Consider the following 16,823-nt stretch of genomic DNA (forward strand, 5'->3'; position numbering starts at 1 on the left):
ATACATCACTTTCCTTCTTCGCCTTGCTTCAGCCTATTGCTTTGCGTTGCGTTTCGAGTTTCGACCTCTTGCGGAGAAAAAGCCAAAACAACAATAATAATAAAAGTCCAGATCATGTCCACGTAAGCGGAAAGTTTATCAAATTACTCTCCAATCCATACTATTGTTCGTATTCTACCTAAAAAAAACAAACACAAAAACAAAAACAAAAAAAATCCTATTGTTCGTGTTACCATGCGCTTAAACCCTATCCACCTTAACCTACGCACCTAATTAGAGGTCGGAGTGAGGGAGCATCATTGCCCACAAAAAAACCCCAAATGGTCTGGATAAAATTCCTTCACTCATCCCTTTGCATCCCTGCGCAATTTAGCATTCCTGGCAGGATATAAAAGGTGGGAGAGAAAGAGTGGGATAATAATTTTATCAAAAAAAAGAGAGTGGGATAATAATCTCTCTTGTGACGGACGCTCCTTCTATCTGCAACTCTGCATTACTGCGATGATTATGGCTTACGCGATTTATAGGGATTTGGAGAAGACACTGGTTTTTTGAGTTGAACGAGAGCGGATAACATCTTGTTTTGATTTCTGGAAGGAAGGGGAAGAAGATGTTTGGGGACGGGGGTACCTTCTATTGGGGACATGAAGCTCATGCGCAAGTCGAAGGAATTATTGTGGTGTTCGCTTGGATGTCGAGTCAGGAAAGGCAATTAAAGTCCTTTGTTGAGCTCTATTCTTCTCTTGGTTGGAATTCCCTCATCTGCCATTCAGAATTTCTCAATCTGTAAGTACCAATTCCACCCCACCCTCGGAGAAAGGAAAAAAAAATAGCAAATTGAATTTTCCTTTATCTGTTTCTTGATGGATTTCTTGAAAAAATTTTTCTCCAAAATTTGATGGCTTTTGTTAATCTTTGGTTCGATTATCTTCAGCTGAATTCGCCTGGCTGAATGAGTGATTTTTTCCAATTTTATGGCTTTTGATAATCTTTGGTTCGATTATCCTCAACTGAATTCGCCTGGATGAATGAGTGAAGGTCCCCACCTCATGCCCCTCACTTTTTTTTTGGGGTTCCCTGTTCTATGACTTTTTTTTTTTACCTTTATTTATATCCTTTTTCTGGAAATCTGAGATGATCTGCTGACGATCGAGGGTTCTGAGCAAATGCTTTGTACCAGTGGATCATGCATCTTTATTGCGAGTAAAGTATAAGTATCGTAATTTGAAGAACTGGGTGGTAAGGTCGGTTGCTGGTTTCTGTAGAAATTAGCGTGGAAGACTCAACAGAAACGTGAACCATGAACTATGAAAATTGGAACCACCAACGAAAGCTTTCTAGGAGAAGGGATGTGGGGGTGAAAACAAAATTACTTTGTTCTCTGTATGTTACAGATGAAACACTTTTTTGGGCTAAAAACATGCAACCATCCATGTGTAGAAAAAACCAGAACCTAAAAAGATGCAGAAAATGAATGGATCACAAACAATCATACAGTCGCACACAAAGATTTATGTGGTTTGGCAAGATTACCTACGTCCATGGTGAGATGAGATCTGCGTCTCTATCAATGGAGAATGGGGTTACAGCAGCTCGTCCTCACACCTCTCTCAGATTTATAGCAGAAAAAAGAACCCTCGGCCTCTTAATGGCCCTTTGGAATTAGCCCACATATTTGGTTGAGTAGCTTTGATGCTTGAAATATTAATCATTCGAGGAAGATAGGAACTAGAGATACCAACATTTTGGATTGGGATTGCTTAGTCACAAGCTGCAGCTTCTATGAAGAAATCAATGGTGTCTTCTTCCATCTAAGGTGTATTTGAGTCCATCAACATTTTTGAAACAGGGCAGGAGAAAGGGATACTTTTTCAAGCTACTGATTTACTTAGTTTCTTTTCTAGCTTAGAAAAAGTGGGAAAGGTATGATTCCCTGAAATATGGATATTAAGACATCATTGATCTACATTTCTATTAGAAACTGTTTGCAAGGTGGTCACTGTTACAGCTGATACCATTCTTTTGATGGGAGTAGAGAACTTGCTTTGTAGTGTCTGTTGGTCCAAGATTTAGAGCTTAAAAGTACCTGCATTCTAGGCATACCCTAAGAGGATTGGCAGGTTTTGCAAACAGTCAAAGAAGTACAAGTACATCGGATGTGTTTGACATTTAGTGGAAGCTTAGAATCTTGATAGGCTGAGATTCTCCTGACTTGCTGAGCTGTGCCTCCTTCCTCTTACTTTTTCTTTTTTTTTTTTTTTTTTGAAAAGAGCAATTTTATTGAATATATAAAAGGGGGCCAAACAAGCCTATGACAGAATACTGGCAAAGAAAGCTAAAGCTTAAAAAGGGGGAACTCAGATCTAAACCAAATTAGCGAGGGCTAATCCGAGAAAAATAATAAAACAAGCCTACGGGGGATCTGCAAGGCGCATCGAGGGGGTCCTTGTCCTATTTGATCTTCGAGGGATCCCAGCATATACACCAGGCCAATCAAAAGCCACTCGAGCCAAAAGAGCCTCCTCCTCTGGTGAAAAGGGAGATGAAGTCTCCTTTTCAACCAAGGGTTGTTCTACTGCCGTGTCCACCGCTTTAACACCAGGCTTTGCCTTCTTTTGACGACGAGTTCTACCAATAACTGGAGTTGCCATACGGCTACTCATTCGACCACCTCGAGGGGCATTCCTACGGCCTTTACGATTTGTACGACCCAACACCTGAGTCCACCCACCTTGCATCTCCTCATGATCAAATTGGTCATAATCCGACCCACCCACATCTGCCCCAGATACACAAGCAGAACCCATACCCATATTTAGGCCAGAGTCTACTCCATCCGACCCACCTACGTGAGATGAACGCTCCTTATTTGAACATAAAGTCTCCTTTCCCAACTCAATCTCCACCTCCTCATTACTTTTAAAATCCTTATTTGAAAATAAGGAGTCCTTTCCCAACTCAATCTCCACCTCATCATTACTTTTAAATCCTATATTCCTTTTTGCAATAAAAACTCCATATTGATTGTTATTTTTCATCTTTCATTTGTCATTTTCCTTTTTTCATTTCTCATCTCATTCTCCATCCCTATTTCCCATTTTTTCATCCCTTTTTTCTTGTTTAGACCTTAGTTTTCCGTACTTTGTTTTGTTGGATCCATGTAGCCGACCCCATTAAGTTGGGATAAGGCTGAGTTTGTTGTTGTTAGAATCCTGATAGGCAGACCTTTTCTTGAGAACTAATGACAAGATTTTTTTTTTCATTGAGTATCTTCAATGTTGAATGTGGCTCTTTTAACATGACTGTTTGACCCTTGAGAAGCATTTATATCTCTCTGAAAAGATATTCTTAAACCCTCAATAGGGTGGCAAATATCATTGTCTTCTTCAAATTTGGCCAGGTTTGAAGTAAATGGTTCCATAGTCAAGCCACCATACAATACCTCTTTTATCGAGTGCCTGACATTGGACCATCTGAATAGACATTTTAGGATGAAGGATAAAAGCAAAAGATCAGGTTGTCAATATGCTTAATTATTCTCTTCAAACAATTTCCAAATTCCTGTAGTAATGTGTTTGTTAGGTTATATGTACTCGTGTTTGTTTGGTACCTGAAATCTGACTCCATTTATAAGTGTACACATATTGGCCTTGACATGACCCAAAACTGATTGGGTCCAGATTATTGACCATAGATCCTAGGTTTTTATGGGAGCTATCTTTAGCATATACTGAAATTTATTTTATCAACCCTTGTCTTGTTGCTACTAGATTAACATTTGGCCCTTTAGACACGTCTGCTGACAATCTTCGTCTTTATGGTATAGAATGGTTATGCTCTAAGGACCTTAACCTCAATGGACTCTAGAGTAGAAGATATAGAACTCTAGGATATCTTACTTATGAGATATCAAATTCAAACACATAATTCAAGAATGAAGGCTCGAGTCTTGGATACAAATGGTGACCTTACAGTTATTTTTAGGAAGCTCTTTATGTCCTTATAGAGTTCAGAATTATTTATCTTATTCAGTTGCGCCTAGACATTTTTCTTAAATTTTGTAGTTTTGAACAAAGATGTAGTTTAGAATGGAACATTCAGTGTCTTTCTATTCCTCTTTGCCACAGTTTATGAATTTCTTTATTGGCATTGTGTGCAGATTCTTCCCCGAGAAGGCTACATCTCTAGCATTTGGCATTTTGAATGAGCTTCTTAAGGTCAGTGGTCTTATGATTCATTAAGCATGAATGAACTTTGAAAGGAAAATTTAGAGCAAATGAACTATAGGCCAGTTTTATGATACATAATTGTGTATAGAGCCCCACCTGGGTTGGGGACATCTGGAAGCACTGAAATTGAGAGGGAGCCTAGGAAAATTAGGAATTATTGACAGTAGTTTGGGGTTCGTTACCAAACAATTACCCCATGATATATTGTTGGTATAGTACTCAAAACATTAATTTAGCATACATCTCTCTCTCTCTCTCTCTCTCTCATATTAATTGCTTTGGAAAAATAGGAGCTGAAGATTAGGCCATCCCCAGTCGTCTTTGCATCCTTTTCTGGTGGCCCAAAAGCTTGCATGTACAAGGTCCTCCAGGTAAGGTCACAAATTCTTGGATTCACTTATTTTATTAGTATGCATCAGTTTGAATGTTGATCCATTATTTTTTTTTTCAATTCCCTCTACCTCCCATCGAAAAAACAAACAGTCTGCCTGTACTTCTAATCAAAGTAAAGCTCAAAGGATGAGAAATTGTGAATTTTTTTTTTCTCTGCTGTGGTAATAGAATTAATATTTCTCTGTTACATTGCAGATAATCGAGGGGAAGTGTGAAACACAACTTAAACTGGTATGTCTTTTCTTTTCCCCACTCTTCTCTATGTGGGCTTAGGGAAAAATTTAGCTATTCAATTCATATTTATATTTCCTGATAGATTAGTTAATTATAAATGTTGGGAGTTGGATGCTGTAATTCTCATTGGATTTTCTTTTGTTTGATTTGTATTCTTTCTTATATATATATTTTTTAACTCCTAGTTTGGTTATGTTTATATAAACAGAGGACTCCTTTTACATGAATGTCTATATCTATATCTTTTGTTACATTTTTTTTTTTATGGGTACAGGATGATTATCGGTTGGTGAGAGATTGTGTTTGTGGTCATATTTATGATTCTAGTCCCGTGGATTTTACAAGCGATTTGGGTACTCGATTTATTCTTCACCCCACCATTCTCAAAATGTCCCGTCCTCCGCGACTGATATCATGGATGGCAAACAGCATAGCTTCTGGTCTGGATTCTCTCTTTCTAAATCGGTTTGAATCACAGCGTGCTGAATACTGGCAGACTCTGTACTCTTCAATTGTAAGTTTCTCCAGCTTTTGAGCCATTCAAAGTTACATCTCTTGCTTCTACCAGCACCTTATTTAGTATCATTGTATGCAGTCCTTGGGTGGCCCATATCTTATTTTATGTTCAGAAAATGATGATCTTGCTCCCTATCAAGTTATCTGCAATTTTGCTCAACGGTTGCAAGAACTTGGGGGTGATGTGAAACTAGTGACATGGAATGGCTCCCCTCATGTAGGTCTGTCCTTATCTTACTTCCGTTCTATAATGCAGTAATGCATGTATTCCATTCATGAATATTTTACAGAGAGTTAGAGAGATTTAAATTGAGATTTTGTTTTTTTCACAAAGGTTTGAAAATTTAAATTACTCAGGCTGGTTGGAAGTAGGAACTTTTTTTGTAAGTTCCAAAATTTTTCATTCTGCATTGGTCTTGAAGTATGTAAGCTAACTCATGTGATTTGTTTTGCTACACAGGTCACTACAAGCATTATCCAACTGATTATAAGGCTACTGTAAGTGAATTGCTTGGTAAGGCAGCTTTAGTTTATTCCCGGAGGATTCAGCAGCTTGAAGGTGAAAGAATGGGTATGGAAGGGACAAATGATGGGTTGTCTGAGTCGATTTACAACCTCCGACAAGCAGGGAAATGCTCAAACCAGAGCTTACGTAGAGTCGCTCTTGGACCAAGTGACCATTTCTTCTTACCCAGCTCAGTGGAGTATCATGAGGGTAGAGACGTGGGGTCTGTGCAAGATGAACAGAAGGAAGGGTTGATCCATCTGCAAAACCCTCCGACCATTAATGCACACGGTGTTCTGGGCCAAATCCTCTTTGATGTTTGTGTCCCCAAGAACATTGAGGGTTGGGACATAAAGTCACCTGGCGCCTTCAATGGGCAACCATTTTCTTCACGCAAGCATTCATCCTTCAATCCCATCAAATGCATACGTCGCTCGAGGTTATAGGAAACTAATTAACATTTATAGAAGATCGGCAGATGCTCCTGGAAATGGTTATTGTTGGAGGCACCTATGAGATTATGAGTAAATCCAGTCCCTACAAACCCATTGAGGTAAGAGATGTAAGTGAACATTTCAGTAGTGTAATGCTGTTTTGTAGGGTAATAAGGATATTACAATAGCATGTGCATTTCAGAGACTCTCCAGGAGTGTAAGTGTACAGGGAGATGAAGTTAATGGTAATAAAAATGGAGTTTGTATTCCATATTACATCTACCCCAGACCAATTGTCCCTTTATTTATTTACAATAGCACCTCTTAGTTCAACAAAAGATGATGAAATGAGAAAACAAAAACAGGATTGGCGTGAGAATGCAACATGGAAGCAAGCCTATCTGCATATGAAAGAGCCATGCTAACTGTCCAAAGTTCAACTGCAAGGTCAGTAGTAGGTAATGCCAATAAACTGAGAGAAAGTATAGAGAATAGTGCCGATAGAGTCACGGATCAAGCCAGTGAATACTGGTAGACAAGGCAATTCCCTGAATATGAACAGTAAACTCATACTCAAGGAGCCCTAAGTGGTAAAGTTAAATCCCATTAATAATGATATTGGAAACTTTTTTTTTTGTTTTGGCACGAAAAACCTCGCAAGTGGGGCGATATATTAGGGCCCAGAGGGCAAAAGGGAAGATACAATGTTGAGGAGATCCTCTGGAAATGAAGATTTCCACAATAAGGGTAACACAACGTCCACTTAGAGATATTGTGGGCATAAACATTGTCATCTCTACCTACAAAAGAGAAAGAGATAGACTCGAAGCGTGAAGAAAGAAGCCTTAAATCCATTATAATGGTGGAGGCTTCAACAGGAGGGGCAAGCAAGGGGTCCAGTAGACACTTCACAAGGACTTGACAGTCGGAGTGGAGGATAATTCGACGAAGCCCATCATTCGCAGCCGCTTGCAACTCTAGATGGATTGCCCTAGTTTCCCCAATAATAGTTGAGCTGGGGAATAATGATGAAGTAGTAGGCATGGAAGAAGAATCCAACTTATTGACGGCCAGAAATCAATACTGACCAGAACACTCCTCCTGAAAGTGGAGCCCAATTTAAGTGTATTTTAAAATTAAGTATTGCAGTTAGATTTGGTATAATTTTTACTTTAATTTCAGATTGATTTTATGAAAGTCAACAAATAGATTTAAATTTAAAGAAATTGAAATTGTGGTGATTGCATCAATCAGAGATATTTCAAGAATAAGAAATTTATTTGGTAGTTTTAATTTATGAGAGTAACTTCTCTATATTTCTTTGTGAGAAGGTGTGGCTATAGCGGTGGCACTGTGGCAGGGAGGTGGTGTGACGATTAGGAGAAGAAGGATAGTGTTTTATTTTTAACTTGAAATTACTGATTTGCACATCAAATTAACCATGTGTTCATTATAGTGCAAGAGTGAAATCAATTTCAATTTCAAAATTGAAACAACTCCTTAGCTATCCAAAATTTATATTCATTTGATTTTTATTTCAATTAAGGTACAAAAATCAAATCCAACAATTTTCGAAATAGAAATCATCTCATAAAAGTGAAATAGAAATTATACTAAATCAGGTCTCCGCGGCTGTATATGAAAATTATTTTTGTTGTTTTTTAAAGAATAAATTTGGAGCAAAACAGGAAAGGATATCTGTTTTTATGCTTGTTTTTGCAATGAACTGTGGTCATTGGAGAAACAGACTTGAAGTGTTTTTCAACAAATGGAAACACAAATTTGTAACAAAACTACCCCAATAAATCTGACTCTCCCCCTCTTCCACGGCCACCAGCCATGGCCTTCACCGTCACCATTGACAAAAACAATAGAGTTTGGTTGAGCAGCAAGAACATGGACTTAGATATCGGTATCGATACTCATATTGGTCTCGGCCATTAACGATGCCAATTTGGATCAGCCATATTGGGCTAGATCAGACTGTTTTGCCCCTCAAAAGATCAATCCCTAGATTTTTTTTTTGTTTACCATTTTATCCTCTCTTGTTTTGATGCCATTGATATGGTTTCGGTCACAACTGATACGAATATGAATTTGTTGATATGATCGATCCGATAACAACACCTGAAACCATGAAAGAAAAAAAGGGGATCCCTAGACCTCCCATGTATTTGGGCTGGGAGATAGTATGCCATAAAGTATATGGAGAAGGATGTGATTTAACTCAGAGAAAGGACCGAATCAAAGGGGTAAATTTCGTGAGAATGATAGTTGTATGAGGAAGGAAGAAAGATTGGGAGGGTTGATAACGCAAGCTTTAATAAGCATATACACATCGACCGGAAAAAATGAACCTGCCTGAATCGAACCAATTCTCTGCAGCCAATTTCTTATTGGGTTCACCGAGAGATGGGAGAGGGCGGAAATGGGCATCGGGAGGGTATTATGAAACATACCAAAATCCTAGTATAGTGGGTGAACCGTCCTCTCTGGATGGAGAAAAACTTTATCCTTATTATAAAAAAAAAATTAAAAAATATTTTTTTTGGTGAAATTATTGTAAAAAAACGTCATAAAGACAATAAATGTATTTTTTGTGGAGTCTTTGAAAAAAATTTATCAAAACTTCTAATCCAAGTCACTATCATCATCTCTAAAATTCAAAATTTTTTTATTTATTTATTGAATATCAAAATATACGTATTTTCCATTACCACATGCAATATTTTATTTTTTTTTTCTTTAAAAAATGCATTATATATTCAAGAGATTTAAGGGTAATTACAATCACTTCCCTATAATACTTAACAAATATTTACTCAAATTTTCCTACCCTAAACTTCTTTTCTGATTCTCCCAACAATGCAAACTTCCACCTCTCCTCCTCCCTTGATAAATCAAAATTCTCAAATTAACTCTGGTCACCACCCTTCTCCTACCGTATTCTCCCTCTAGCAGCTCACCGCTGCCTGCAGCAGTATCGTCGAACCGGTTCTGAATGTGGTCTCTGAAACCAGAATTAACACCTCCATTGATTAAACTCTCCGTTTCCTGATGATTTGAGTTGAGTAAGAAAAATACCAGAATATTCCAATAGAGTCGACAGAGATGACCGGATGAAATTTGAGCGGAATCGGTTATCTGAATTTGTTTCCTCAAACCATAGTCAATGCTGGATGAGTAGAGGATGGATTAAAATAAAAAAAAAATACTTAAAAGGAAGAATTTTTGCTATTACACTTTAAAGGCTTGGTCGAACAATAGCTGAAAATACAAATTCTTCTTTTGATTAGGTAGAGATTCAGTATAATATATTTCTCTATGAATCATGATGCTGTGAATCCAAATCTATTATGTGTCTAATGGGGCTCGATCTAATGTATGGACGCTAGATTGAGCCAGCCTAGTATGAGATTGGTTAAGAAGCTAGATTTAATGTGTGTCATCAGTTCTAAAGCTTTTAATGAATCGATAATACCTAACATTTGGTATCAGAGCTGGGCCACATAGGTATCCACCCCAATCCATCTCACACCGTAGGATCCAAATTCAATCGTGCACCAGAGTCTCAAAGTGCTCACTGCATGTGGCATGGCGTCCATAAGGCATGGGTGGATGGGCGTGGCATAGAGTTGCATAATTGATGTGTATCTCTCCCTTTCTTTTGTGTGTGGATAAAGTCCAAGTCAATTACACAACTGGGAGAGAGAGAGAATCCCAGGTTTGGTTAGATGATTCTTCCCTTATTGATATTATATTATGGGTTGATGGGGGTGAGGCAGATCTTAGTTGCAGAAAACATGTGGTTCTTTCACTCTGACACAAGATACATATACACCCGATGATTCTGATATGGCAGCAAAGAAAGAAATAATTCTCTGTCCGGGAGTGTGGTCTATGCCAGCACTCCCATGTGTCTATCTCTCTCCTCCTCAAAACAAGGGGGTAAATGTGTCTTTTCATATGGAGAGGAGAGAGATAGACTCGTGGGAGTGCTGGCAAAGGCCACACTCCCGGACAGAGAGCTTTCTTCCTAAATTTTTTTAAAAAATTTAACAAATTTTTTTTTTTCTGTTAACTGAACATACTAGGAAAGGCATTACTTACAAACATCTGAATACAATGCTTGGACAGCAAAAGGAGGGGGAATACAGAATACTGTTCCAAATAACACAGTTCCTATGACTAGAACCAAAACCTGCAAATAAATCTGCTATAGCATTGCCTTGTCTCCAGACATGAACAAAATAGATTTCATCGAATGAAGCTAAAGTAGATACACAAATTTGTAATGATTGAAGATATCCTCCATAGAACTTCATTCTTCCTCTGTTTCAACAAATCGATAACCAGTGCTAAAAGTGTCAAATAATTCGTAATCTTGTAAGAGATTTCTGTGCATGATGGAACATGTTACCATTGCTCTGCTTACTTGGAGTGAGTTGTACTGCAGCCATGAATTGAAAGAGAGTCCAAATTTATGTAATTAAGTCTTACTGATCTAATAGCACAAGGAGCTTCAATGTGATATGATTCCTCCCCAGCCACAGTTGCTATAGTTATGACTCCTTTTGTTTTCAATTTTCATCCAAACAAATACAGTGCAGAGTAGTACACCTAACATCCGTTGGAACCCAAACTGCAAGAACTTGATCTTTCAGTCGTTTCATTGAACTTAGCAACACATAAAGTAAGAATTGGTACAAAAAGAACAGGATAATGAGCTTTTTTTGGTCTAGACAAGATCAATGGAACCAGCTAATTTGATCAAGTTGGCGGATCCAGAAGTGCCTTCCCCAAGAGAATATGTCATTAGAGTCTTAACTACATGGTGAAATTTCCTTCTGTAAGTTGGGAATTTTGATATACCCTTTGTAATTCCTGTCAATCTGCCAATAGATCCATGTGGGACATTTAGAGAAGTAATCAACTTAATAAACTAGAATGGGAGAGTGAGAAGAAGGAGAATTTGCCCTTGGTTCTCCAAGCTGGCCAAACAAAATCTTCTGATTAGGCTGAACATTAGCCCGGAAAATCCAGATAAAGATATAACTAGGCCAACTTTGCAAGGACCATAAACTGAACATAATAAAATGTATATAACAAGGATAATTCTGATGATTAACTTTATGGGATCTGTTGGGAGACATCAGTAAGGAAGATAGATGGAGTTTAGTGATGAGGATTTTCCCCTTTTCCTCCCCCCCCCCCCCCCTTTCCCCACATGTCATGAAGAAGGTTGGAATTACATGACAAGAGCTTCAGCTGCTTCTTGTGTTTTTTTTCATGTGTGGGCCCCCAGGGGGGGGTGAGGAGGAGGAGAAGAAGTGGTTGTTTTATGGATGTTTGCTTTAGCTGTTCTTGTCTGGGGTTTCTCTGCATTTTCAGAGGGCAAGTTGAGGTTGAGGGATGTAGATCTGTCTCACTGTTTGAGTTGTTTATGGTTTTTAGTCTCCCCTTGCACTAAAAATTTTCCCTTACCAAAAAAATTGATAAAACTGAATATTGTGATCCTGCTGAATTTCAGGTGACTCGCTAATAGTAATGAATGCAACTATGATTGGGATCCTCTGATTCCCCCAGACACTTAAAAGTAGTATATCACCTTGGATAGATTAAGTCCATACCTGCGGCTGATGCCTTGAATTTGAGCTGCTCTGAGAGCATCTTGAGGAACCACACAATCATTTTCCCAAGCTTTCATGCGTTGAGTACCAAAACCAAAGAGCAAAACCTTCTCCAAAAATCTCACCTCACTCTCTTCCATATTTATGACGTTGATCTGGTCCTTTAAGACCATGAAAGGATGGTAGAACCAGTCCAACAACAGGTCCTGCGGTCGATTCATATGCGTGACTTCAACTCTATCATACAATAGTAAGCCACCTGCTCCAGATTTGATAGAGTCGAGGAGAAAATGAAAGAATGAATAAGAAGCCAAACCAATGCCAACTATGGGTGCTTCATCGTTGTCTTCTGTCTTCAACCACTGATCAAGGTCAGCCGTGGTTATGGCATTGGCGTCCAACAATTCCTTACCCCTGATTTCAAAAGTCTTAATCATTTGGCCCCATACCTGTTATATAGTGAATTAAAATTAGGCAGTATTATCAAGAGACTGAATGATAATGACAGAAAATCGATTTATAAACTGCATCTTGAACTATGGGTAAATCATGTTTAATCTGGTCGACATTTTCAGTCAAGAAATTAATATCAGATGCCTTCCTGGATGCAGTAGCTCCCTTTTCGTACCATAATTTGTTAAAATGTGAAAATTTATGATCAAAACACTTTCTTTCTGTTATTTCTTAGATTTTTAAATGGGATTTGCAATCTATGATACAAATCATGTTAAAACTAGGACTTGTCTAAAAATAGAGGAGCAAAAAATATAGCTGATGAGAGATGGGTTCATGTTGTTCATTATCGAGCTGTGATTAAGTAAACTATGCAATCAAGTTTTAAGGGGATGACCAAAGCTCGTGATTCATTTTCAGCTATAACCAACACACAAACTGTAGTAGGGTGACACAATTGTCATAGCATCCATTAGACGAAAAATAATTAATTTTGGATATCCTTGTAATCATCTTTATCCCCATGACTAGAAGCCTTTCAATAAATGAGGAAAAATATGGATTAAATTCATGTCTTGGGTAAAAACTGTTTACTTAGTCTTATTTTAGAATATGATTTCAAATGTCATGCTCTTATTCATTGATTGTGTATAGATAGATAAAATTTCTGTAATGGTTTTCTAGCATGCTTCTTTGTCAAATTGTCACATAAGTGTTATTTGTGACATAAATTGGCAATGGTTGTGTCCTGTATCAAACCAACAAAAGTCAAGAAACAAAAATTTGCCAATTTTTAACCAATTTTTTTTGTCTTGAATTCAGAATCAGTTTTTTTAAACCCCCAAAGTTGCAGATAGCTTAAAATTCAGTGAGTTTGGTGCCAAAATAGGAGGGAACCACCTGGTGTATACAGAGTTAATACAAACCTGCACCATTTTCACTTCTTGTATCGTCTCTTTGACAGAGCTTGAGGGACTTAACCTTGACACATGTATTGCAGGTGCTTCGTCATAAACAGAGCTGAACTTGCCTTTTGCCTCATGACTTTCTTCAAGAGAAAAATCTGTTGAGTGAGATACCCCCTTCTTTCGGTACTGGGGCCTGGCTGTGAGCAATTTGATGGCTATTATTAAATATTGATGAACAGATAACAGATAGAGCACTAAAATTAAATCTTGAAGGAGCTCACAACAACAAATGTGTGTGTGTGTGTGTGTGTGAGAGAGAGAGAGTACTTTGGAAGGATGGACCCCTCTCTTAGGTAAAGCCAGTCATTTGTGTACTCATCAAACTCTGCAACCATGGCAATTATGGAAGACATACCTCTCCGGAAAGATCTCTCCTGCACCAATATGAAGATAGATGGTTAGGTAATTTCTGTTGAAAGGAGCCATATCGAGAAATAAAGGAAAAACTGCATGCCAAGTGCACCTGAAACACTATAGCAGATCCATAAATCCCAATGAAAATGCTCGAGAAAATAGCCAACAGTATGCTCCCGATGACAACTAGTGGCCACAGAATGATTGTCAACCCGGCAATTGGGATACAGGCTATTTCAAAGAATGGACCTTCTCGGGTCACTAGATCATGTAGCAAGCGATGCCAGCCCTTGAAAAGCATGCATGGACTTTTTAATACTGCAATGGCAGTATATAGAGGGATTTCCACTATTAGCCCCATCAACCCCACAATGATACACGCTGGTACATGTATCAACCAGCAAAACAGATTTTCATGAGTTAAAATTTATATTTGATTCACATAGCATGAGTAAGACACTTTTATCCTATCTCGGTCTTGTTGATTTGTTCATTGTACTAAGCACTAGCTTGGCGTTTTACTACCTTCTATTCCAGTGGTTTTCTCTAATGTTTAATGACCATATATGCAAATTCAAAGTAGCCTACAGAATACATAGAATGTGAGAAGACCAGCAACAGAACCAGTGCCAATGAAAAGGCTTTTATCATTTGAACTCATATGCAAAAATCATCCATCTCCTGCTTTAATAGTGCGTCTTATCGTGTGAAGTCAGTTGCAGGTTTCTACTACGTAGGATGGAAAGGCATGCCTCTTTCCTAAATCCAGACACTCTGATAGATGTTCTTATCACTAGGTATCTGCTAACAATATTCTCTCTTTTATGCCTAAAACTAGGTAAAACATTAGTAGCTCCAAAAAGTGCTTAATTCTGAACCTTTTAACCATGGAACCTGCTCCAGGCCTCATATTAGAGAGCAAAAACTCACTGTGGTTTCTCCCCTCTATTAAAGTCCTAACATGAAATGCATGTTCCCAAAGTTGAATTGATTAAAGTGAAAATAGTTAAAACACCATACCTCAGAGTTTGAGGTTCATCAGAACTTGAATTGGATTCTCGTAACTCCTTCAAGTAAACAGGGTACGAATGGTAACAGAGATCGGCAAAATCACGGACCACAGCACAACTCCCTTTTATTGTTTCCCAGGTTCCATCCTATTAGTTTGTGGGAAACAAAATTGAGTCAAAGTAAATCATGGGCAACTCAAATTTTATTTGAATTTTTGAACTAATAGATAAGAACAAACACATTAGAGCCAAATTTCAAACTTACCATAATACAATGGATGAACTTCTTCAGTTTAGTATCTTGTCTGAAAGCTTCAAAAGTACATACCCAAGGTGTGAAGAATCCATAGCCAACTCCAACGATAAAACTCCCAGCAATTGCAATACCCAACCAAATGCCAAACAATGCCGGCAAAGCGAATAGGAAAGCAATTTTGAGCGGTATATCAAACCGATTAGTCCTGTTTGGTCAGATAGATGATGAACCCATCAGAACAAATTTGAACAAATGAAGATTCTACAATCCAAATCCCAAAAAACTATATCGAGAGAAAGAGAGAAGAGTAAATGCCAATTCAGAAATGGCATACTGACTTAATGATGGTATAGACAGTCCAGTAAACATGAGCAGGGAAGAGCCCCACCATTACCCCAGCGTTACCAAGTATCAGAATAAGGCTGGCAACAGGACCCACCGATAAACCTGCAACAAGAGACATAATCAATAGAAACCCAAGTACCCAAACAAATCAAACTCATGAGATAGAAAAATTGAAAAGAAAAATCCCAAGCAAAAGACGAAAAAAAGTTAGATGGAAAAAGAAGAAGAAGAAAGCACCTTTGAGAGCACCGAAAAAGAGTGCGGAGCAGAAGGTAAGGACCACATAGCTGATCCTCAAGCATCGTTTCACGGTGTTCGACATTTCAACAGAGGGAAAGGAAGCATCGACCGTTAAGATTAAAATGATTTGGGTTTGGAATTACAGTAAAAAACAAACAGGCAAGAATGGTATATAAAGAATGTTATGCGTGAGGGAGAAACAGAAAAACCGTGAAGCGAAAGTACTTCAAACTGTGCAAGTCACCAGTGACCAGACACCATGAGAGAGAAAGGGGAGAAGCGTGAGGAGCAAGAAAAAGAAACATCCTTAACAATGGAACTTCTCTTCTCTTTCATTTTTGTAATAAAGAAAGAAAGAGAAGAAAAGGGTCCCAATCCAGTCCAGTCCCACTATAGTACTCAGCCCTTCTCTCTGTGAGAGATAGAGAGTTTGAATTGGAATGAATCTCACCTTGCCCACTTTGTTGGGTAGTGATGATATTTATAAACTTGAATTCAAAGTGTTGTTACATTCGTATCTGTTACAATGGGATAAACCCAATTAGTTACAACAGCTAGTTTTAGATAAGTGTTGACTAATTCAAATAAAATTGAATATTTGAAATACCAACGGATCCTTATCCTTAACATCCCCCCTCAAGTGGAAGTTGGTCTCTGAACGATCTTCAACTTGTTACGAATCATTTCAAAGCGAGAACGTGATAAGGATTTGGTGAAAATATCCGCTAGCTGATCGCGAGTGGAGATGAATTTGACTTCAAGCAAGCCTTGTGCAACCAAGTGACGAACGAAGTGAAAATCCACCTCTATGTGTTTGGTGCGTGCATGGAACAATGGATTCACTGTGAGATAAGTAGCTCCTAAGTTATCACACCAAAGTACCGGAGGCTTTGCTTGTGGCACACCAAGTTCTTGTAAGAGAGATTTAATCCAGACCAGCTCTGCTGTAGCATTAGCAAGCGCTCTATATTCAGATTCTGTTGAAGATCGAGCGATTGTATTTTGTTTACGAGCAGACCATGATATTAGGTTGTTGCCAAGAAATATTGCAAACCCACCTGTAGACCGTCTGTCATCAGGGCATCCAGCCCAATCAGCATCGCTAAAGGCATTGAGGGTGGGAGATGTAGAGCTGGTGAGAAGAAGGCCATGTGAAACGGTTTCTTTAAGATACCGTAGTATGCGTTTGACTGCTTGCCAATGTTCATCAGTTGGGGTTTGGAGATATTGGCATACTTTGTTAACAGAATATGATA

General features: G+C 38.3%; 2 protein-coding genes across 2 annotated transcripts; one reads left to right on the forward strand and one right to left on the reverse strand.

The window, feature by feature from the left end:
* The first annotated feature begins 465 nt into the window (after positions 1-465).
* LOC122658760 lies at positions 466-6,519 on the forward strand. Its single transcript, XM_043853861.1, has 7 exons — positions 466-786; positions 4,160-4,217; positions 4,520-4,600; positions 4,818-4,853; positions 5,131-5,370; positions 5,452-5,593; positions 5,833-6,519. The coding sequence occupies exons 1-7, from the start codon at positions 611-613 to the stop codon at positions 6,321-6,323; spliced, it is 1,224 nt and encodes a 407-aa protein (XP_043709796.1). The 5' UTR covers positions 466-610; the 3' UTR covers positions 6,324-6,519.
* A 4,233-nt stretch (positions 6,520-10,752) lies between these two features.
* On the reverse strand, positions 10,753-15,792 carry LOC122657839 (uncharacterized membrane protein At3g27390-like). The gene is made up of 9 exons (XM_043852632.1): positions 15,565-15,792; positions 15,321-15,429; positions 14,992-15,187; positions 14,738-14,873; positions 13,826-14,115; positions 13,630-13,736; positions 13,321-13,495; positions 11,942-12,390; positions 10,753-11,203 (listed from the first exon to the last, which is right to left on the reverse strand). The coding sequence occupies exons 1-9, from the start codon at positions 15,647-15,649 to the stop codon at positions 11,050-11,052; spliced, it is 1,701 nt and encodes a 566-aa protein (XP_043708567.1). The 5' UTR covers positions 15,650-15,792; the 3' UTR covers positions 10,753-11,049.
* Between the last annotated feature and the right edge of the window lie 1,031 nt (positions 15,793-16,823).

This window comes from Telopea speciosissima, chromosome 4 (genome assembly GCF_018873765.1).
Source record: "Telopea speciosissima isolate NSW1024214 ecotype Mountain lineage chromosome 4, Tspe_v1, whole genome shotgun sequence".
NCBI lineage: Eukaryota > Viridiplantae > Streptophyta > Magnoliopsida > Proteales > Proteaceae > Telopea > Telopea speciosissima.

Bases quoted from the DNA above. Each gene is read 5' to 3' on its own strand.
- LOC122657839 (XM_043852632.1), bottom strand. From the start codon at position 15,649: ATGTCGAACACCGTGAAACGATGCTTGAGGATCAGCTATGTGGTCCTT. The intron at 14,874-14,991 runs GTAAGTTTGAAA...ACAAACTAATAG, and splicing joins AGTTCATCCATTGTATTATG to GATGGAACCTGGGAAACAAT. The intron at 13,737-13,825 runs GTGCACTTGGCA...ATATTGGTGCAG, and splicing joins GATCTGCTATAGTGTTTCAG to GAGAGATCTTTCCGGAGAGG.
- LOC122658760 (XM_043853861.1), top strand. From the start codon at position 611: ATGTTTGGGGACGGGGGTACCTTCTATTGGGGACATGAAGCTCATGCG. The intron at 4,218-4,519 runs GTCAGTGGTCTT...TTGGAAAAATAG, and splicing joins TTTTGAATGAGCTTCTTAAG to GAGCTGAAGATTAGGCCATC. The intron at 4,601-4,817 runs GTAAGGTCACAA...GTTACATTGCAG, and splicing joins GCATGTACAAGGTCCTCCAG to ATAATCGAGGGGAAGTGTGA.